At 37.7% G+C, this 23,159-nt stretch overlaps 3 protein-coding genes across 3 annotated transcripts; 1 reads left to right on the plus strand and 2 right to left on the minus strand.

Annotated features, from left to right (window-relative positions):
- Nucleotides 1-1,630: 1,630 nt before the first annotated feature.
- On the minus strand, nt 1,631-7,296 carry LOC103714977 (probable receptor-like protein kinase At2g42960). Its single transcript, XM_008802468.3, has 8 exons — nt 6,793-7,296; nt 5,381-6,053; nt 5,157-5,261; nt 3,287-3,409; nt 2,958-3,128; nt 2,725-2,854; nt 2,238-2,447; nt 1,631-2,136 (listed from the first exon to the last, which is right to left on the minus strand). The coding sequence occupies exons 2-8, from the start codon at nt 6,043-6,045 to the stop codon at nt 2,005-2,007; spliced, it is 1,536 nt and encodes a 511-aa protein (XP_008800690.1). The 5' UTR covers nt 6,046-6,053; nt 6,793-7,296; the 3' UTR covers nt 1,631-2,004.
- A 5,890-nt stretch (nt 7,297-13,186) lies between these two features.
- LOC103714975 (cold-regulated 413 inner membrane protein 1, chloroplastic-like) lies at nt 13,187-18,478 on the plus strand. Its single transcript, XM_008802466.4, has 6 exons — nt 13,187-13,485; nt 13,590-13,706; nt 17,013-17,108; nt 17,356-17,420; nt 17,672-17,741; nt 18,040-18,478. Exons 1-6 carry the CDS (start codon nt 13,340-13,342, stop codon nt 18,203-18,205), a joined length of 660 nt encoding a protein of 219 aa, XP_008800688.2. The 5' UTR covers nt 13,187-13,339; the 3' UTR covers nt 18,206-18,478.
- Nucleotides 18,479-18,878: 400 nt separating this feature from the next.
- On the minus strand, nt 18,879-22,828 carry LOC120112383 (uncharacterized protein PB18E9.04c-like). Its single transcript, XM_039131573.1, has 4 exons — nt 22,359-22,828; nt 20,344-21,006; nt 19,479-19,509; nt 18,879-19,372 (listed from the first exon to the last, which is right to left on the minus strand). The coding sequence occupies exons 1-4, from the start codon at nt 22,414-22,416 to the stop codon at nt 19,207-19,209; spliced, it is 918 nt and encodes a 305-aa protein (XP_038987501.1). The 5' UTR covers nt 22,417-22,828; the 3' UTR covers nt 18,879-19,206.
- Between the last annotated feature and the right edge of the window lie 331 nt (nt 22,829-23,159).

Raw genomic sequence — 23,159 nt, forward strand, 5'->3', positions numbered from 1 at the left:
GATGTTGGTATATTCATATTTATATTTATATTTTTCAACAAATATGAATGCAAATTAGTATGCATACTTATTCTAAATGGATAGCACAACCATATTTTTCTATCCGAAGATAGAAATTAATCTAATTTAGGAGTTCCAAGAGTAAGGTCGGTCTCTAAAACCTTGCACGTAAGAACACTTTTATCTTATTTTAATATTTTTTAATGATCTTCCCATTTCATTTATTAATATCCAATTATAATCAAACAAATATTTAAGTATAATTGAAACCAAGGAGGCCTTTATCGTCTTATGATTATTTATTTTTAAACTTAATGTAAATTAAAAATAAAATTTTCATGTTACATGATATTTTTTGAAGTAAAAGAATTATAAAATCGGCATTCAAGGTTAATGTGGCAATGTGTCTAAGATATCCATATAAAATCGAGCAAACAACATACCAAAATAGATCTCATTAAATGGATTATATCGTGTTAAGTTTATTAAAATGTTATGGGAAGAAAAATTGGGGAATAAAAATCATTTCCATTTCAAGAATTCTTTCATCCCATTTAGTTCAAGAAAGTACATCTTTATTGAAATTTGTGGTGCTAGATGCATGTTGGAACTCCAAACAACTAACAATGAATAAATAAATATGAGTAAATTAAAAAACTATTCTGAGATTAAGAGTAAATTATATTTACATCAATTAGTATGAAAAACCTACACTTAGTCTTCTGAGGTTTAATTTATCCAATACTTCCACCCATAAATTAACGAAATATTAGTTAAACCGTTAATTTTTAATAGGAACCACATGCCACGTCTGAAAAAAATTTGAAAATATAATTTACCCTTAATCTCAGAATAGTTTTTTAATTTACTCATTTATTTATTCATTGTTAGTTGCTTGGAGTTCCAACATGCATCTAGCACCTCATATTAGGTAAACCTTAGAATTTTTTTATAATTTACTTATCATGTAGGGGCAATTTTGGGTCTTCATATGAGGTAAACAGATTTACTCAATAGATAATGAATGAATGATCAAAAGAATGCTTTTTTAAATCTTGGGTCAACCTTAATTCGAAAATATTTTCACCTACAATCAAGCTTTGGCAAAATGACTTTAAAAGATGTTTGGAGGTTTAAGATTGAAAATCTAACTTCTACAAATAAAAGGAAGTAGTACTCGAGATAATCTGGTTCAGGATTGGCAAGCTTGCAAGTAGCACTTGGCTGCAAAGACTCAAGACTAGCCAGCCCTTCAGGGATAGAGTACCTAATGTCAGATTAATCTAACATCAAATAGTCAGGAATTTAATTAGAACCTACCTAATGTCAGATTAATCTGTCATCAAATTGTCAGGAATTTAATTAGAACATTCAGGAAAGGTTGATTGGTTTATGGAATCAGCTAACAGTTGATGCCTAACCATGTCCTCTTCCTCTCCCCAATAATTGATCAGTTTGTAAATATAGGCCTCATTGATATAAAAAGTCAAAAAAGAAAGATAACAGAAGAAAAGAAACCTTGGCAATTAAAACATGGACAAAGACGGATTAAAAGAGAGAGATGCCACGCAGCAAGGCATCATTCCATCCCAATAAAAAACCTCGTGGCTGCAAAGAAAGGCAAAGTGGGGAAATAATAAATGATCATTCTTCTACCAGACATCAAGGACACAAGCAGAGGGGAGAGGGTATAAAAATAACAGATAAATTGTATATAAAAGAAGTGAGAAGTCTCAATTGAAGACAGGTATCTGTACAACAAAAGCTGGAATCACCGGTTGCTTCAGAAACTCCCACAGGATGAGTTTGCTCTTCCTGTCTCTCTTGATGTTGGTAGCAGAAACAGCATTATGACTCGAGAACTCCAAACTACAAATCCTCATTCTACCTCCACATATCACCTTGCAGCCAGTGGCATCTGGATAGCAGTCAATGAAAGCTTTTCAATCTCGTTAGCAAAGAGAGAATGCTGATGTCTGATCTCCTGCAACATGTCAGTCAACCTTATGCTTGAGACCTTCCTGCTATCTGACCCTCCGATGTTCCACCACCGTTTTCCATATCAGAAGAATTTGCATTCTCCTTTAGAGGTTCGATCTCCATGCTACCAATGTGACTCCTCCGGTGTCTCCGATCCTTTTGTGAAAAATAAATCAAGTCTCAATACAGATCCTATCAAAGTATAAATCATTCAAGTGACAGTGGAAGGAGAAGGGGTTTATAACAGGGAGTACAACCTCGCGGTGTGGGACTTCGTCTGCTTCGAGCATTCGAACAACCTGGCCCATCTTTGGTCTTTTATCCGCATTGGGATCAACACATCTCAGTGCAACTAGAAGAGCTCGTTTAAGAGCCCGTGTGGATGGTTTCACCTCCAGGGTGGGATCCACTACTTCCTCAGCTCTCCTATCTCCTACCATCATTTTAAGCCACTCCACAAGATTGATCTGGTCGGAGAGATGCTATCGTTACTACTTAAAATAGCTAAAATGCATGTAAATAAACCTAGCTATAGCAAAACCATAACCAAGCAATCCCTAATATGAGTTATCTCTACAAGTCAGACATCATTTTGCCACCAGATTTACAGCTGATTGCTGAATATTATAAAAAAATTGAAGTTTAAAATTTTATTTGTAAACAAAGAAGTAGATGTGAAATGGAACAGAAAGATTTCATTCAGAATGCTAGTCATGAGTCGTATCTTGAATTAGCAAACTGTACCTCATTTGCAGACCGACCATAATCCACAGGATCCCTGCCCGTCACAACTTCCAACAGAAGCACTCCAAAACTGTAAACATCGCTCTTCTCATTTAGTAATCCAGTATTTGCATACTCAGGTGCCACGTACCTGAAAAATGAAAATGAAAATAACAGCCATATCCTCGGTTAAATTCTCTCAGATTCTATTAACAGAACATGAAAAATAGCACAGATAAAAAATGTAGGCATACCCAAAAGTTCCCATTACTCTAGTTGTGACATGGCTCTTGCCTGAACCCAAGAGCTTGGCCAATCCAAAATCAGAAACCTTGCCATTGTATTCATCATCAATTAAAATATTGCTTGATTTTATGTCTCGATGCACAACTTTCGGTTCAATTGCTTCATGCAGATATGCAAGTCTGAAAGCCATTTAGCTATTCAATTTAGTAAACTATCAATCACAAACTACTAATACGCAAAAAAAAAAAGAGAGTTGAATTTTAAGTTCATCATAATGAATCAGAAAACCATCATTAAAGGTAAAATGTATGAATTGGATTGGGGTGTCAAAACTTACGCCTTTGTAGTTCCTAGGATAACCTTCATGCGATTCTCCCAACTAAGAACACCATGTTGACGCATAGCTCCATGAAGCCACTGCTCTAAGTTTCCATTGTTTACATACTCATAAACAAGCATCCTAAAGTACATTATTCAATTTGCAAAAAGAGCACTGTGAGATAGTGCTAAAAATCAGTTCAGAAAAATACTAGCATTCAACCTTCTCCTGATTGTCAACAACTGGAGACAGGCCATTAATCACACAACTGAAGATTCAGTAAGTAGAAATTGAATGGAACAACTTAATTTTGATAGAGCAAAAGGCACAATTAATTTACCAAAGAATTTGAATAAAGGCGGTTGAATAACTGCTTGTACATGAGAGTGACCATATAGCTAACCTTTCTAGTAGCATTCTAAGGATTAAACTATAATATCAGAAGGGGTTGGCGAATTCCATTAAGGTTTTCATTTACTGCTTCCCTAGTATATTAAGTGCTACGTGCAAATGAAATAATGTACCAGTTAAAGTTTTGCAGAGGAATTCACTATCATATGATGGTATCGAGTAATGCCACTATTATATACATCAATTACTTCCAAATTAAAGGCTCTCCTACTATCTTGGTGTCTAGCTGTTTGTAATGCCACATACCTCATCTTCTTTTTTCTATTACAAAGAACTGCTTAGGGGTGAATATACTTTCAAAAAGATTGGGTTTGAAAAACTGTTATATCAGAGGGGTTCCTGATTTGAGCTATAATATGAGAATACGTAATAGTGCTACAGTTTTGGTTAATGGCTTCAAACTTTTACAAGCAACCATTCATTTGATTTTTCTTAATGGCTTTCATGCTTCAAAATTTAGAAAAACATCAGTTCGTTGAACTTTCAGGATACCCTTTCACTACATTGAAAGGTTTCTATTGTCCTTTGGATCTCAGAGGTGCAATCCAAACAACATATTGATGTTCTTGCGATGAAGCTTTTGCTTAATTCTTTTATATCTTCTTGTTTTTTCCAGCAATGGGACCTGCTTTCAGTAGAAAAGGGGACAATTTGCAAGCTGTCTGAATTTTCACTAACTAAAATTTGGCACCACCGATGCATGTGCTGTGGAGACAGACGAATGCTGGAGCAGAGGGTCGCTTACCGCTCAGGAGTTTCCATTAATACTAGAATAGATATGATATCTTCCATGTAAATCATCTTAGTGTACCATAGCTGAAGAAGAATGTGAATCTAGTTCCTCTTAGTTTTTATTTTTCTTCTTTAGGTAGTAGGCATATTTACTAAAATCTTCCCACCTTGTCTAGAGGATTAGAGGAGCACAGTGTTGAGATTAGTTCTACTATACTATGACACCGAAGCATCTTTTGCTGAAGTAAGAAACTTAATGGCACTAAGTACAGATGATTTCATCACAAGGATTCTCTTGGCAGATGATTTTGGTCACATTCATAATATGTACATGATCCATAAAATTGAGTCTCTATGTGCACAAATGGTCAGAGTTCATTGCTGTGGGAGTTAAAACCAGTACCATCACCAGTCCCCTTTTGTGTTGTACTAGAAGTTAGGTTTATTTTATTGTATCAGCTAATTTTATCCGAAGGATTTACTGATTGTGGTATCACAGCATTACGGTCACAGGTGCCGTTTGTTGACAGAATTTCTACCGATAGCACCGAATTATTGGTCAGAGATTTTTCTGAATTTACATTGTTAGAATATGGGGTGATGGTAGCCTTCTTGCTTGGTTCTTTGGCATCTTATATTATGTGAGAATTCCCCACAAACTAGGATCTAAAATGCTGCTCTGATGAACTGAAAAAGCAAATCTGAACAAAACAAAACAAATGAATTAATCAAAACAAGTCTTCACCTATGGGTTCCTTCAACACAATATCCCAAAAGTCGCACCAGGTTCTTATGTCGAACATGGCCAATAGCTTCCACTTCCACTCTAAATTCCCTCTCTGCTTGCCCCCTGCAAGACCCATACAGAAATTTTATCATTAAATGATGACTACCAAAAAAATATCATTACCTCAGTTGTGACGCCGAATGGGTTAGAATTTTGTAAGCACTAGTTAGAACAATACTCACAGATTGTTGAGAAGCTTCTTGACTGCAACCTGAGTCCCATTTATCAGGCGGCCCCTATAAACAACTCCATATCCGCCCTCCCCAATGACATTCTCCTTTGAAAACCGATTTGTTGCATACTCAAGATCCCTTAGAGTGAACCAGTGACCCCATCCCAGATGAGAGAATTCAGGCAGGCCAACTAAAGGAGATGCTGATACGAGCCCATATGAAGAGTATTGTTTCATTTTGGGTCCTGAGCTGCCTTCATCCCCAGAATATGAACTCCCAGCCCTGTCATTATAGTAAACTGAGCTGCACTGGCTCATGTTATCAGCATCGCTTGATTTACTCATAGAACGTGCCAATATCTTCCCTGAATCTTTATCACTAAACTTGTCATATAAGGAATATATAGGTCCTTCGCGTTCATGGAAACTCTGGGCAAGACTGTGACCACCAACTCTGTCCACTGTGATTTCCTTGGAGACATTAGGAATTTGTGAGAGAGGGAACTTATCAAAGGTCCTCCGCGTCTTCCTCTGAGATGTCATCCATATGGATAGGATAAGGAGAATCAGCACTATCAATAAGCCTACGCCAAGGCCTATCAGGACCCACACTCTCAAGCCAAAAACTGGGGTCTTCTTCAACAAATCAGTATTCAGAGAATCACTGGTCGACATTTTCTCCTCTGGGATTCAAAAGGAGAACAGTATGAGGCATTGGATTCTAAAAATCAGATTTGCACATAGCCTGGCAAGCTGTTGACATCAATGGGTTGACAAAACAGCTAGATTGTGATATGAATGTTATGTAATTTAGATAGGCTTCATTAGTGCCCCAACCCGAAAGCTTATTCTGGCAAAGTAGTAAATCGACGCTTCTCTGAACGAAAAAAAAACTAAAATTTAATGCATTTTGCAAACCGAAACATATGTTGCCACGGATTTCAATGCATCCTGAACTTAACAATTTGCACTTTGAAAATAACAGAAACACTGTATTTCTCGTATTTTTTTTTAACTTCACAACGACAATTCTCCAAAAACAGGAAACACGCAAAGTTTGCTTGACATCTTTAATGTGCAAAAGGAAGGCACTGATTACCATATATTTCACTGATAACAAAACATTTAATAACATCTCCGGCATTACATGCATTAATTTCTAAAAATCCCAACTCGATGAGAACATACTAAAAACATCCACAGGAGAGAGAGAGAGAGAGAGAGAGAGAGAGAGAGAGAGAGAGAGAGAGATGCAAATCTCCCCATGCTATCTCTCTCCCATTTTTCATCATTGCCAGAGGATGGAAAAAAAATGATGCATTTCATAACATCAGTTGAAATAAAACATGAAAAAAAAACATATTATTTTGAAACATTAACATCGCAATAAGGGAAAAGAAAAAACCTTGCAAGGAAATATACCTCTTTTGGTGATTTAATCCTGATGATCTTTCCTCTACCAAGCAAAGGGTTCCTTCCCACGGACAGAGCCTTAAAGCATGGAGCCTCAAATAAAACAACCCCGACAAAACACAGGACCCCAACCAAGGAAACCCAGTTAGAGTGGTTTCAAAGCAGAGAAATGCCCTGATGCGGCCGTGTGGGTCTCCAAGGAAACTAATCGATGAAACACCAAAGAAAACAATGGAAGGGAAAACCCAAAGGAAAGAGAGACAAGAAAGCAGTAGTTCAGCACCAAGATGGACAGATGGAAGGAAAAAAAAAACACTTTTTCTTTCAATAAATGAGAGTTCGGACGGAGAGAAAGGGATGGTTTGGTGAAATGGTTGGTGATTCCTTTCCCCTTCGAGTTGATGGGTGAAGGAGAGAATCCATGAAACCAGAGAAGGGCTGGGGGAGGGGGGCCTGGGAGAGCAGTAAAGGGAAAGCAACAGAGCGAGAGGGATGATGGGAGTGAGAGGAATGAGGTCAACCCAGGAGACAAAACTCCAAATCTAGCTTGCTGGCTCGCACATGTCCATTTACTATTGTATCCTTCTGCTACTGGCCTAAATCTTCCAGATGTTGCACTGTACCAATTTTGTTGAAAAGACAGACCTGCCCTTGCAACGGCCGTTTCAGCAACTCAAATTTATTAGGTCAGTGGTGGCAATGGAAGAAATTATATCCGAACTTATGGGTGATCTGAGGGTTAAAAAAATAATACACATTGGGGTTGGAATAATAGAAACCACAGCCATCTATCCCTAGTTGCCCAAATACATTGTATTATCTGCAAATCAATGTTATTATTTAATCAAAATACTCAAAGTGAGTACCTCAAACGCATTAATAAATCATATGCAATATGCTTCTATTTGTAACTAATATGCTCTATTTTATGGCTCATATGTCTCGGTATGCAGCTATGCCAGGTGTGATTGGGATAGCAATAATCACAATTATGTACTAATAGCAAATAACACATGTAGTTGGTTAGCTTATCATGCTAATGACAGTGGTTGCGCCATAAAATTAAATTTATGTATGTCAGTGATCTACCCAACCACGTGTAAGATATTGCGCATTAGAAAAAGCATTATGATGCCACTGTACCTAAGCCATTCTTATAATTAACTAAAATCCATCCATAAGAGACAATGAACAATGTTTCATCCAAATCAAGTCATATGACTACATATTACGTGCATGTATTTTATCAAAGCTACGACGATTTGCTTCATCTTAAAATAATACATGATCTTTAGTTTCATGCTATTGGCATGATTCTTTTTGGAGAGATGAGAGGTCACATGTTTAATTACAGCTGTGCCTCTTGTATTATTTCAATATGTTTTTTCTTTTAATTAAAATAAAATCTATCTGTCCGAAAACTAGATATTTAATTAGGGCAAAGCTTAATTGAAAGTGCGCGCGCAATTACTGTAGATCATTCACCGGGTGGGCGATATTGTCAAATTGCCATTTTAGAAATTTACGCACTCTATGAGAGGAGAAAGGGAGAATCTCGCGTTGAAAAAGATAGAGAGAGTTTCGATTAGAAGTACACTTTTCAATTAATTTAACACTACGCACGCAACCTTTCTGTTAATCTCAGCTTAAATATTATACCAAGTTGGTATTAAAGAATATTTCAGACAAACGGACCCTACCATACTGTTATGCTGCCGTTAAGTGCTGTGAGGAAGCATACTCTCCGGATTCATTTGTTGGCTTCTCTCTGTCCTTAGATGCCCCCAGCTCCCTTCTCCTCTCACTTCCTTTTCTCCTTCTATGAAGGATGAATGGTGAAGTGATGCCTTGCAGGAGACGAGAGGAAAACTCCCCACTTTTCCCCTCTCCTATCTTTCCTACTGATTTCTTTAATCAAATTCTCCTCACCTCCCCTCCCCAAGAATTGTTTTATAAGAGAGATGGTTATTATAATTTTCTAATGAAGTTTTGTGGTAATGTAATTACTTTGAATTGGCCCACAATCTCCATGAAAGGAAAGAGAGGGGATCGCGGTCACATGCCACCCACATCCGTAGCACTTGAGCCGAAATTCTCGTGACAGCTCGGGCTTAGCTCATGGACCGAGCTCGAGCCGTACGAAGCCATAGGGGAATACAGTGGAGGAGAAAAGAACGCCCCCTGGAAAGACTTGTGGGATCATATGATTTGTGTGAGCCGCACGGCAAACTACAACCTTTGTGGGCTGACAAGAGTTTTGTTTGCTGGTGGGAAAGCCATACGCTTGAGATCACCTTTTGGTTTGTCTTCACCGCCTTGGATTCATTGATTACAGCTATGTTGAGGCTGTCTCTGAGGTTGATTACTTAGCCATCAGATGGTTTCTAGGGACCTTTTGATGGGTGAACCTTGATGGTTGTAGAAGATAAATCTGGAAGTGTTTGCAATTAATATATGCTTAAATTGTCCCTCACCTATCATGCCCTGCTATAAGTTCTGATTCTCTATCATACAGCTTTTGCACCGTAGAATTTTGTACCATCATGGATAGCTATCGAAAGATGTCTATATTTTTCAATGTTAGAGAGTATACATCTTCGAAATAGTTAATGTGGCAGCTATCCATAATGATACTATATACTACGGTGCAAAATCGCACTATAGAAGATCTGAGCTTGCCTTCTGCTATTGCCTATTTCTTCGTGCCTTGTGGATACCACTTACCCAAATAGTTCACCACCTAGGATATATCCACTCCGATGGATTCCACCAAACTGACGGTAATTATCCCCTGAGAGCGCTGATGTGTGTGCGAGTACATGATCAATTTTGATGGTGCACCTTAGTGGTGGTCCTCAACCTAGATTTAAGTGGACCTAGCCCTATTTAATTTTAGCCATTTGCCAGAAGGACCAAGTGAAGCATTGTTTCCGTGACCAAAGCCTTCCAGCCCGTGGCTCTGATCTCGCCGTTTTTCTGAGGATCACGAGATCTCACCTTGGTCAACAGATATTGAAGGACACCAAAACATTGCAGTATAGTCTTTCTTCTGGTTTTCCGCCGCATTACGACAGTTGTAGGTCACAGATTCCTCCAGTTGGTTTGCTTTTCAGAAATGCTGGGGCCCAACCATGATGCCCAAAAATAAAAAGAAAAAAAAGGTTGGCATGCCATGTGACACGATTACCGTCCATGAGCTTGATGTGATGATATACGGTGAGACTGTGGCACGAAGGACCAATCATCCGTGCTGATAGATTATTTTTTTTTTTGGTTTAATTTGGATGCGAAGGATAGACCTTGAAGACTTTCTTTACCTCTTTTTTTTCCGTTAGAGGAATTCAAATTTAAATTAGCTCACATCAGTCTTGGCACGAGCGTTTCCCTCAACATCAAAAGAAATAAGATAACATGAAGATAAGAGGGCAAAATCAATCTTAGTTTATAAAATCCCTTCTAAATGATGAGCAGCAAAAGAAATGACCTAGTGTGCGGCCATGTTCGTCTTCTGATTTTTTTACCATCTATATGAATGGAGTATTTTTTAAAAAATTTAGCTATCGTTTCAAATATTAAAGTAATATCTTATTTGGATCTTTTCATTTTGGTTATCTCACATGATAAGTGTATTAATATTTTATATGGTGACTAAAATAAATATTATCGTTAAGATTTTTGTTCTTCCTTCGTAATGATAAGTCATAATTATTTTATTTTTAAATACTATCAATCTAGATATAGTATTTACATTTTGAGACATATAACAAAAAATTATAATAAAAAGGAATTTGAGCATATCCAATGAGTGCCCCAAAAATGATATACATTTGAAATTTATTAGAAGCAACTAAATTACCTCAAGATCTCAATAGATCTTACTAAACAAGGATTTCCAAATATCCAAGAGTTTATTTAACTCGAAGTTAGTTACTATTTCAAAATAATAATTTTAGTTTTAATTTTTAAAATAATATTATATTAAAATGCGACGTTAGAAAATATTATTTATTTATTTTGTTATGCAACATCAACTCTTTTAATGTGTTCGTGTGTGGGGCATGTTTGACCGACAAAGTTTCTCCATCCTATTTTTCTTCTTGACTCTTTCTATTCTGTATTATTTTCACTGTCCCTATATAATAGTTAACCACAAAATTAATAATTCAGCTTATTTTCTTAGTACTTTTTATTTGTTTATATAGGTTTTATTTTTATTAAAAAAATAAAATTATTTGTGCATCCCACCACCGAAATTTTAGTCAAGATACGACGCCAAGTAAGCCAATAGGTATGTATTGATTTATATTACCATAATATCGGTGGGAATGGGATATCATAATAGCAATATAGTCCATGTAAAATATTTATATCATTATGAAAGTTCTAAAAAATACTAATTTTACGGAAATTATTTGATGGTGGAGCAAAGGTGGTTAGAGCCAAGCTGGAGTAAAATTATAGAGGCCCAAAACGGGTATGGGAATTGGCAAGTCGCATGCGACTTGAAATGTGAGGGCTCAAATATGTCCGGAAAAAAAGTGTGGTGGAAAATCGAAAAAAGGCTTTCGCATTGAAAAGAAGAAGCATTGCATTTGAAAAGGCCCTGCCATTAAAGCGTGTGCCGGCGAATGATCTTGGGGAAGCGGGAGGCTTGGGTTCCTTAGATCGGGCTCCGTCCTTCTTATTGGTGGATCACAGGATGGGACTCGTGCTCTTAAAACTGGATTATGTCATCAAAGCCGGTTGTACTTAGAAACCCGAAAACGAATAGCTTTTGACCGTTGGAGCTCGGGACGGAAGCAATATTAAAATTTGTCAAAGATTCACCTGAGTACGGATTGTATCTTTCACGTAAAAAATTATTTTTTTTCTTCACAATAAGAACCGTTGGATTTAGAAAAAAAAATTAAATTGCTTTAGATCTGTAGAGTATACCATCAAATGGTTGACATTTGCAAGAAAGATCAATTATTTGTTGGCACGAAAAAGACAGCCCAAACTCTAACTCGAAGGAGTCCGAAATATTTTACCATAGGTTGATTTATTTTCATGTAATTATCTGTATTTTTTAAAAAATAAATATTTATAGAAATAAAATTTTATAGAAAAAATTTTATATAAATAAAATATTTTTATAAATTTTATTTTTAATATTTTATGATTTGTTAATTTTGGTATGGTAGATTTCTCTATAAATCTATTTTATTAAAATTTATCAAAGAAATAGACAGTGTCAAGATATTTACATATCAACTAACATCGATAAAAAAAATATAGTCGCTATCTTAGAACTTGATTTAGATAGTTATATATTGTTATAAATACACACTAGCATCTTGGTGGAGATAAAAATCTTACTCTACAGTGGAATTTAGATGCATCTTTTTAAGATTAAAGCTAAACATGAGGCATTTAGCTATCTTACTCCACAAACTATAGGGCTGTGAGATTTAGATGTAATTGTGGAGATAACGTCGAGCTGCTAACTTCTTGAATCTGTCTTTATTTGAAAGCAAGAAAGTTTGGATGACGAGGTGGAGCTCATGTACTCTAAATTATAGAGCACCAACAGTTGGTCTCTACTCTAGATTTTAAGGGACATGCTTATCAATGGCATGCTCAAATGCATATCCATTTAGCAACCAACTATGCAAGGATGACAAGGATTTATGCAATGACACAAATAATCAAGAAGATCCAAGATATCTGCTTAATAAATTAAACTGGTGTTTCTATATGTTCAAAGTAGTAAAAACTTCAAAAAAGAGGGACAACAAAAAAAAGAAAAGGAAAAAAAATTTCATGTTCAATGGTTGATAATGTAGCTGACAGAAAGAGCGACTCATCACCTACGTGCCAATATAGGTACACTTCGTGTGGATGTTCACTGATGAGTGTCTTCCTTATATATTCGAAAATGCCTAATAAAAATGGCCATTTATTCTAATTTATCGGATATCTAATTCGATCGGATCTTAATAGGATAGGCTTTATGTAACCGTCAACGAATTTAGAGTGGATACGGTAATAGTAAAATCTATTTCAAATCTGATATATAACTCTACATATTTTTTTAAAAATAAAAAAAATTATATAAAAAATAATTTTAATAATTTTATTTAATTTGATCCACCCAACCTATCCGACCTAATTTTATCTATTTTGTTTCGTCTAGAAACTCCATCCATCCCCATCTACCCGATGGGTTCGGGTAATGTTCTATTCGATCGATGTCTACTCCGTTGCCCATCCCTTCTGCCTACCAGAACCAATCCGCTTCCCACCCGTTCATAATGAGGACACGTGCCGTGATCAGATCCAGGGTGCAACTGGGTGTTTGAAGACACCGGTATCATTAGTTTTTCTTTTTTATTTCTGATAACTCGCACAAGGGGGACGAGGTTGCACGTGTCTTTTCGTGTGTCCGGGGCTCGTTCACTTTGAGCTCCGTTTCTCTTCCTTCCCTTCCCCCTTTCACGCCTCGACCGCCTTCGATTCTTGATTCTTGATTCTTTAAATCGATGCTTGGTTGTTCCCACAAGAGAGGAATCCCACGATGTCCCTCCTCCAATTCGCCTTCCCCTCAGCCTCCTTCGCCGCTCCCATCCCCCATCCCAAGCGCAAACCCAATGCTACTAGCCCCACCTTCTCTCTCCTCAACGGCATCACCGCCCGTTCCGGGAGACCCGATCCCTTATTAAGGTAATCTTTTGCAGTTCTGTTACCGTTTAAAGTTCAATTAGATTAGTGTGGAGTTTGAGGAGTCAGGCCTTGTCTCTAATGGATGGGTGCTTTTAAGCTTGTAGAGTGGTCTTTCCGTCGTGGTCTTCGAGGAGGCAGCGGAGGCAATGCCGCGGGGTCGTCTGCTACAGCGCGCCGGTCAGCCCCCAGACGCTGCAGTGGGTTTCGGCCGTCTCCGCCGCGTGAGTCCCCGCCACTAGTTCCCTTTTCTTGTTAACACTCTTCCATTTTTGTCGCATGCCAGACGGTCTGTCTTTTTTTTTGTAGAAAGTTCAAGGAAGAGATACAGAAAGTGTGTCAGAAAAAAGAAGGGTCTTTGCGATCATCACTTCTCTGATTAGAATTTGCGTGGGAGTTGGTGTTTCTGATTTTGTTCTTTCTTTCTTTTTTTCTTCTTTCGTGCTTTACTTTAATTTTGTTTGTGCGTATTTGGTAGATCAGGAAGGATAGAATGAGGAATGAGCATGCTGGAAACAGCATATGTTGATTGAGCATATGCTGGAATGAGCATGCCCCCATCAAATATGTGGTTGGCTATGGAGCAGGGCTCTATGTTGAGAAGACTTCATAAGGATTCAGCAAATTTTATAACCAGTTGTGAAGTTTGTCAACTTGACATGAACCCTTTGGAAATTGGCATTAAATTCTTGGTCAGCTTGCCGTAAGATAAGTAATCTTTGATTTAGGTAGTTGTGTTAATCCATTAAGTTACAAATACGTGAAAAGAGTACAATCTAAGGATTGGTTGATCAATGTCATTATGTGTTTTAAGCACTGTATCCTACTGGGTGGAATGGGGCATACCGACTGATTTGATAGGGTATCAATACAATCACAGGGACTAGCTATGTCCCTGCACCATGTGCAGACTCCAACAATACATCATGTGTTGATGTAGAGGCATACTGTATAGGTACGGTATTAGCACAGAGCCTGTTTATCGAGACTTAAATTATATTATTGGATGAGGTTGGTTTTGTATTGCTTGATGAAGGCAGGTCAGATCGGCCAACTAAGGTAGGGCAGATAAATTTTACCTATATGATAGTTTAATTAGGTTGGGCTTGGCACAACCTTTAATAGCTCAACTGGACCTATGTAGAATTTTGGTTATGTGGATTTTGGACTTCAATCTGGGCCTTTTGGACTTCAATCCGGGCTTTTTGTGTCTTTATAGCCGACTCTAAAAGACGGGATAAGTCATGCTTGTGATTAATTAGTTTCATTCGTCTTATGGAGATTCATGATTTAGTATGCTCATGATTAAGAATTACTTGGTAGCTTTCACCTTACAAATAAGGCTTAAAAAATATCTGGCTGCTAATTTGTAATGGCTCAATTGGAAATTATGGTTAGATCAATATGACCATTGCATAGGCTAGATCACCTTGAAGAATCACGTAAATGCAACCATATAATGGCAAGAAGACTGGTAGCTTTTTTATGTTACATATGGGTATCTGGATGCCTTAGCACGCTATGCAAGCATAAAGCATAGAAATGCAGAGGCATCGATTAAGTGGCCTTTGTAATCCAAGGACTCTAGAATAACTCTCTCACCAAATTTTGCCATTCTTCCTGCATCGATTAAGTGGCCTTTGTAATCCAAGGACACTAGATTGATATGACCACCTCTTCCCTTTTCCTTTCAAAGTAACAAGAGGCGTGGAGTTTGAGTGATAGAGTCATTAGCTAGTTAGTTTTCTTTCTGATATGAATGAACATTTGAAAATTTTGTAATTGAATAAGCTTGATTATTTGGTCATGGTGGATTTATTTAGGTGGATTATTTAGCTATCATTTGTTATTTTATATCTTTGGAGTTATTGGAAATTTGTTCATCTTAGGCCTTGCATGATCTTTAAGGCACCGCTCTAGGGTTTATGCGGCTGTGTTACGTGACTGACCTAGGTAATGGGTTTGGGGCGTGACAAGCCTCCTTCAAGGTTAATTGTTGATATAGACCGTCGACTGTAGAACTTTCATTTAACCTATGAACAATCTTAGACATGGATTTGTGATTCTTCACCTTTTGTACTGGGGTAAGTGTTGCACTTTAAGGCGTATAATGTTCTAAACCATCTACTGGTATTAAAATGAACAGAGTGATTGAAGAAGATACATGAGTATAATGACTTCCTTTAAGAAAAGTTGTGAACAAGCATTGAGACATAAACATCGTTATCCTTCAAAGGTGAAGATGTACATCATTATATCTTTGCTGCCATGCGAAATGGTTTGAAGAATTGAGAAGTGGGATGCTCAACTGGCCATTAATTAAAAGTTATATTTAGTGTCAAGAGTAGTGTTTTGAAATAGTTTTCCCTGGTTAAAGTTTTGAAATATGACCAGCCAGGATTATGGGAATGATTCAGATAAAATGGCATTCACAAATCAAACTTGGAGAAGGAGAAAACTTACCGTTATTATTAGCCATAAGCACTATTGGTTGAATGATGGGTTTAATGTTTTGCAAGGATGATCATGAAGAATTCGAATGAATGCAAAAGCATGCCTTTACATAGGTTTACATGTAGGCCAACACCTTCAACAGAATATATGAATTTTGAAGAGGCCACGGAGAGTACTGAGTATATTATATTAGATGGAATCATGGAAGGAATGCGGTAAGGGAGAAAAATAGAGAGAGAGAGAAGAAATGAGAAAGTAGCAGGAACTGCGAGTCACTGGGGTCTGGTTAAAGGAAATATACGATGTAGAAATCGCTCAAACTTTCAGGAAGCATCCACAGGATGTGTGAAAACAATGCCTGACAGGACACAACCAGCCCATAGAACTCTAGTACCGTCTAAACTGTAGTGCTCTGTTATGATTTTCCTTCATTTGGTGATTGATGTACTTGTAGGATACATCCCAAGTTTCATGGTTTGTCAACCTTTATCATAGGGATGTTACTGTTGGGTGCCAGAGAAAGAAGGGGCAAAATGCAACTGGAACAAGTTTTTAATAAGAAGAGAACTTTTGATTGAGTGCTAACAGCTTGGTAGTGCATGGTAGGGAAGTACAAGAGGATAATTACAATAGACTCTTGATGCCTTCTCATAATTAGGTTCTAGTCCCTTGTATTTATAGATACAAGAGAGGATTCTAGAGCCCTTCCATCAGCTTACACTTCACCCCTAGTGTAGATATTTCACATAAAAATCTGATATAAAATTGTCTCCAAGTCTTCTTAATATGACTCTTAGACTTCCAATATGACTCTTTGACTGCCCAACAACATTTCACTAAATGCTGCTTGTACTCATCTAGAATTACAAATTAACGTCTAACAGTTACAACCCATCTACTATGAATTGCATACAACTTACAGCAGGTCATATCTCTATCAAGATAAGCTTACATGTTCTATCTGATCGGACTCTACAAACGTCTCCTCATTTGAATGTTTAGACATGAAATATACTTTATGTTTCCATATATTTTTGAGTCTTCTCTAACAGATATTTCCTGGCCCCCTCTCACAGGGTATTAATGCTGGTTAAAGGCACTACTATCCAAAAATCATTTCTTGTTCCTCTGTTTGCACTGCAAGCACCTGCAAGTGTCATCTCATGGATTAAGTGAGTTTGTATAACTGATTACAATCATGCTATCTTAAAAAATATTCATTTATTGCTATGGTCAATAATCTGCGATTGGACCAATGGAAACCTACCATTTCCTTTTTTTCCCCTCTATATATTTGATACTTATCTATTATCAGGTCAAAAGGAAACTATCATGTCTCTTATTATCATTTTGCTGGGCATTGAATATGCTACTATACAAACCTTTGTCTAATGTCTTAACATCAACACTGATTGGCAGAGGTGAATATGGAACATGGACTGTTTTTTTGGCGTTGCTGCTCCGTTTATTCTACTTCATTCCAGGTATGCTTCCTTTTCTTTTTGTTTGGTTACTTGTCTTTTTTAAAGTGCTGGCTTCTGCAAAAGAGTGCTTGAATTTGAATCTGGATTCGAGTCGTACTCCAAATAAACATTCTTCTCATGTAAATTTTTTGTGGTGATCATATTTAGTTTTTTATTTATCCCTGAATTTCCAGCTTGCTTCATCATTGTTAGCTATTTTTCAACAAAGAATATGGAGACTAAAACTATTAAAACACCTTTTTGTTCTGTAGGAGAACTGGTTTTGCCCTTCTTAACAATGCTGCTTGTGATAGTTGCTCCTTATCAAACTATGAACCTTAGGTAAGTTGGTTTCTCTGCATGAAGATATACCCTGCAACAAGAGGAATATATGCTGCAATTTCTTCTGTAGAGGCCTTTGTGCAGTCATGTTCTTGATCAAGACATTTTAGGTTGGCTCCACATGAAATCTGTGTTAATGGATTTAAGGAGGGCTGCCAACACAAAAGTTTTGATACTTGAACAGGATCTGATGTAATTCTACTCTAACCTTCTATAAAGAAATCTTCTAAACTTTGATGTTTTGAGAAAATAATCTTATATTCCGTTTACCATATTCCTGCTTTTTTCCGATGAACAGAGGAACTCAAGCTGGTACAATTATGTCCTTGGCAATTGCCGGGTTTTTGGCTTACCAACATTTCTCAAGGATTGGAAGCTTGAGAAGGGCATTTGATCAAGGATCAATCGTTGCAACCTTGGCTGTCATCTTCACTTCTATTGTTCCATGCTTGTTTTTGTTATGACCCTATTTGCATGAAGAAGCCTCCAAGTAGATGTGAAAATGAAAAGTCTGTTGAAGAAGACTTGACCTCTTCTAGCTTTCTGATTAAAGGTTCCGGAAGTAAGATTTTTGATGATATATGTTGGGACAAGTGCAACATTACTTGTAAGTTCGTAAATCTTTAAGAGTTACAAAACTAGTGGTAGAATCTGTATATACAATGATATATGTTGGAACAAGGACACCATTACAAACATTTTCATAAAAATTTCAAGATAGTGTCTTGAATTTATTATATGATCTCCATTTATTCTTGTTGGAATTTATGCATTTAGTTGCTGCATAGAATTTAGTTGCTGCATAGAACTTAACCAACCCATATGAATGACTATGATGACTGTATGAGCTTGTTTTTGCTTCATTCTTTCTTTTGATTTTTTTCCCCAGTTACAGTATATGTGATGATTTTTTGCATTCAAATAAATAGAGGCAAACAGGAAATAGAGGACACCACCCCCCATCCTCCCCCCCCCAAACGTCCAAACGCCCATTCCATGTCATCTCTTGAGACATCCACCTTGTTGCTGAGTCCATCATGGGTGGTGAAGCTTATTTTTTTCCATCACCTGTTTTCCTTGTCATTTCTTATGCTTGGTAAAGCATGTGTCTATTGTCTGTAGGAAGAGCAGGTGGGATTACGCTAAATGGAATCCTTTTACTGCCAGAACTTATTAGTTACAAATAAAACAATAACGTACATAAACTGGAGATCTATGGAAAAAGGGGAAAAGTCTTATTCTTCCTGGAGTATTACTACGGTAGAGATCCTATAACTTTTCTGCTACGGAACCTGTAGGAGGTAGTTCTGTTTGGCTGATGGCTCTGTTTAGAAACATGTCCTGATCAGCACCAATGGCTCAACAGCGAAAATGAGATGCCTACAGGGATCCCTTTGTTCTCTTCGTCAGCCTGCGTGCTCCTACCTCCTTTCATAGGAACTCATGGGAGAAGTGGCTGCGATGTCTATTTATATACATTTAAAGTGATTGGTAATATTATTAGGCATGTCAGGGTGAAGAGAAGTGTCGTGCCCGTCGACATGGAGGTAGTGCCACTGGGAGATGGAGGAACAGATCCATAGACATCCGATCCAGTTGGGGTGGTTGTGTTGAGGACAGATGAACTTGTGCTGTTGATTCAGAGATCTCAAACTTATTAGTCATTCTGACAGGTTAATGTTTTACTTTTACTGGATGGTGCTTACAGAAATCATGATTTAGATGGGGGAAGGTTACCTTGTTGATGCATAGTGACATGTTGAAGTACCTGCAATAAAGAGCATGAAAAATATGCCCAGTGATTAGATCCAATGTTAGCATATATCCAAAGTAACATGCTAATCATATTATGTGCATTGTTATGCATTTAATAATATGATTTTATGTTGCGACTCGATTTGGTTAAACTATTGTATGATTAGGTTTGTACCGAACCATCATTAAAGCAAGAATGTGACTTTCTAAGCATGCTAGGCAAAGAAGTGTTTCATATATATGTACTACAAAAAGGCAAAATGAGTTTAATGAAGATACTTATTTTAACTTTTAGTGTTGTCTACTTATTTCTGTAAAGCAATGTGTTTATGGCTCTGAAATAAAATTGGCTATTGCAGAAAAATTGCTTGGAAGTTTATATTTAGGTTAAATTGAACCTCATTTTAAAATAAGAAAATGGAATATTTTGATACCTTTCATACGGTTCTCCAATTACTCTTACTATTAGAATTTAGATCTATAATGTCTATCAATCCAGCCCTAAAGTTTAGTGGTCGCAAACAAATGAAGGGGGGATGGACTAGAATCCGGATCAATCTTAACCGGATGATGATGCAGGCCTTGTACGGATGATCTGAATTATTGAATATAATTGAATGATTTTTGATATGCAAACAGGTTTCCATAGTTCGGTCAGGACAAAGTAGATATGACCTGAAATCTGATGTACCAGATTCTAATCCAGCTCATATATAGTGTATATGTATTTATGTACGTATAAAATATGCCTAAATTACCCATAGCTAAGAGAAGAATGAGTTTTACTTTAAACAAAGCGGCAATTCCAAGACCAGCAAAAGAAGAATGGAATATGAATCAAACTTACTGGGATCAGTGTTGGTGATGATAGCAGTCCCTCCAAAATCGCAGCTAGTCGAGGTCGGGTTCTTCTGGTAGTAGTCATTGAAAGCATAGGATGCGTGATCACGAACGGTATTAGGATTGTAACAGCTTCCACCTGACTGAATCTGCGAACAATCTGCCCCTCCGTAACCACAAGCATAGTCCAAAGCAACCTGCAATGCAGTCTCTGAAGCAGTTTGGCTTGCAATGCACCAGCTCTGACCCGACGACGATGGCGACGATGTCGTCGGAGTTGAGTACGGATTTGTAACAGGTGTCGTCGTCGGAGTTGAGTATGGATTTGTCACAGGTGTCGTCGTCGGAGTTGAGTATGGATTTGTAACAGGTGTCGTCGTCGGAGTAGTCGAACCAGGTGCTGTCGGGACAGGATTATATGTAGGAGTTGTCGTGCTCGGGTTTGATGGATTGATCACCGGAACTGTTGTTATTGGAGTTACGACATCCATCTGAGGCATCGTGGCCGAGGATTCTAACTTGGTGTCCGCAAGCAGCAGTTTTCTGGATTTCTTTTCGATCTTGGGAACTACAGGTTTCTGCAACAGGGGTGCACCTTCTGTTTTAATTGTCTGACGGAGCGATGCTGGAGATGAAGATAGGCCGTCCTCTGATTCTTTAGCAAGCGTTCCTGTTGAATTGGTAAGGTAAAATGGAAATTTTAAGCATTATCCTGTAATAGTTATCATGTAAATGTTTGCAGTAAATCCATGTGTTGAACTATTTAGGGAAGAAGAGAAAAATAAGAAAAAAAGAGAGAGAGAAAAATGATTTTATTTCTATGTGTTTCTCCATCACATTCGGTACATATCAGAAATTATATATATTTCATACATGAAAAATAATATAGGCTGATATAGGATCTCCTAATAATGGATCCTTAAAATCAATCTAACAAGATTATACTAACAAAAAAAATTAAAATATATTGGCACAGAATCATGCTGGTAAAGAAAAATATTATGAGTGATGCAGGTTGTGATGTGATCCCTAAAATTATTTTAACACCATGATTTGGAATAAGGTGGGACTGAAAGTCTAGCATGATTAGTTATGTGTTGTTCATGTTAAAAGAACGAGGAAATAGATTTGTTGCCTTAATTCATCAATTGGTGATTCTAAGATCTGGATCTTGTAACAAGTTAATGGCCTTGATCTAAATGAAACAATAAAATCAATCAATATGTTCTCCAAGACCTCCGAAAAAACGAAAAAGACTGGTGTTATCAAGAATAGCATGCTTAATGTATCCCCCATGTAACCACAACAGGCTATATAGCATGTGGGTTTTGCGTGAGAATACGTGAAGGAAAGGGGGCATTAAAAAAAAAAAAAGGAAGAAAAATAAAAACAAGGAAAGAATAGTAAGATAACAGATGAAAAGAATTTCTTTTTTTTCCCTAATAATACGGACAAAACCAAGCCTAATATGGTTGGCAGGAACGGTAAAAATTTTTCTTTTCTCACCAGATGGTATCTGCGTTGTTGTGGTAATGTTTTTTTTTTTTTAGTACAACGGCAGTTCACACCTTACACGTATGGACACGACCAAAAAAATCAGCATAAAAGGAAACCGGCAATCTGTCACCCCCAACCACACAAAACCACCAGAGATAATTTAGCAGGACTCGGTTTCCACCTTCGACCCTCCTCATGTGGTAATGTTAGGTATGCTCTTAATGATTTTATCCAACAAAGATAATTTAGTAGGACTCGGTTTCCACCTTCCACCCTCCTTCCCTGCCCCTCACTCTAAAATAAGACCCTCCATCGGAACCACCCTCAGTCCAATCCATGAATTGGCTGTGGCCCATACAAAAATCTAGTGTTTGGAGTTTTCCGACTTCCTCTTGCTGATTAGGAGCTCCAAGCCCCATAGTGGATGGTTGCCAAGTAGGGTAGCACTAGAGCTCTTACCAGAGGTGAACTCATCACTTCCCAAGATCGCTAAAACTATATGAAACAAAAGGTGGCGGCACTCACCAGAGCAGGAGAGAAGGCCCAGAAGGAAGATGAGACCCTGGATGGCCCTCACACCCATCTCTCCAAACTCTTCTCTTCCGCTTCCTGGTTCCTCTCACCTACTCCTTTGTTTGCAGACTCTTGTGGAGTTTGTCTTCCTGGAAAGAAAGAAGCCTACGAGCACCTGAAAAGGGGAGAGTTTCTCTTATTTGTTGATTATTTGACAGGGGAGAATCAGAGTAACTTCTTTAGAAGAAGAAAGAGATATAGAGGGAGAGGGAGCGAGGGGAATAAGAGGAAACTTGGGAGGGGAGGATTGGAGTTCTGGAGGAGCACGCAAGAGGAGGTGGTGAAAAGAAGAGAAGGGTGGTGTGGAGGAAAGAAGTAGGGGGAGCAACAGGCGAAAGGTGATGGTTTGGAAGTGAAGATTTCTCCTGTGGGCCGGATACTCATCATGATGGGTATAATGATGATGGATCTGGTGATGGACTGGTGGTGGTGGAGGTGGGAACCTCTCTTTTGAGCTCCTCTCTTTTAATGTTTTATGGGACTAAATCAAATGGGAAAGGCCGCGAGCGGGGCTGCCCCGCTTGCTTTAAGTGTTCTGATTCTTTTCTTTTCAAATTCTTCGGCAGCGGCCGATAAATATTGCCGATAAAGTCTGACTTTGTTCCCCCCCCGCAGGCCTAGGATCAAGCTAGTTCCCACTAGGCTGCTAATTGTGTTCTTTAAAGGTCGAGATGCTTGACTCCACTATTCTTCCAATGGATTGAGTCAACTTAGGATCTGTTTCAATTTTTCTACAAAATTGGGCTGAGTTAG

This window comes from Phoenix dactylifera, chromosome 11 (genome assembly GCF_009389715.1).
Source record: "Phoenix dactylifera cultivar Barhee BC4 chromosome 11, palm_55x_up_171113_PBpolish2nd_filt_p, whole genome shotgun sequence".
Lineage (NCBI taxonomy): Eukaryota > Viridiplantae > Streptophyta > Magnoliopsida > Arecales > Arecaceae > Phoenix > Phoenix dactylifera.

Coding starts and splice junctions, on each gene's coding strand:
- LOC103714977 (XM_008802468.3), bottom strand. CDS start 6,045: ATGTCGACCAGTGATTCTCTGAATACTGATTTGTTGAAGAAGACCCCA. Junction 3,129..3,286: donor ATCCTAGGAACTACAAAGGC/GTAAGTTTTGAC, acceptor AATGGCTTTCAG/ACTTGCATATCTGCATGAAG. Junction 2,137..2,237: donor ACGAAGTCCCACACCGCGAG/GTTGTACTCCCT, acceptor TTTTCACAAAAG/GATCGGAGACACCGGAGGAG.
- LOC120112383 (XM_039131573.1), bottom strand. CDS start 22,416: ATGGGTGTGAGGGCCATCCAGGGTCTCATCTTCCTTCTGGGCCTTCTC. Junction 19,510..20,343: donor CATCACCAACACTGATCCCA/GTAAGTTTGATT, acceptor TCTTTATTGCAG/GTACTTCAACATGTCACTAT. Junction 19,373..19,478: donor TGTCACTATGCATCAACAAG/GTAACCTTCCCC, acceptor CTGAATCAACAG/CACAAGTTCATCTGTCCTCA.
- LOC103714975 (XM_008802466.4), top strand. CDS start 13,340: ATGTCCCTCCTCCAATTCGCCTTCCCCTCAGCCTCCTTCGCCGCTCCC. Junction 13,486..13,589: donor AGACCCGATCCCTTATTAAG/GTAATCTTTTGC, acceptor TTAAGCTTGTAG/AGTGGTCTTTCCGTCGTGGT. Junction 17,421..17,671: donor TTTATTCTACTTCATTCCAG/GTATGCTTCCTT, acceptor TTTGTTCTGTAG/GAGAACTGGTTTTGCCCTTC.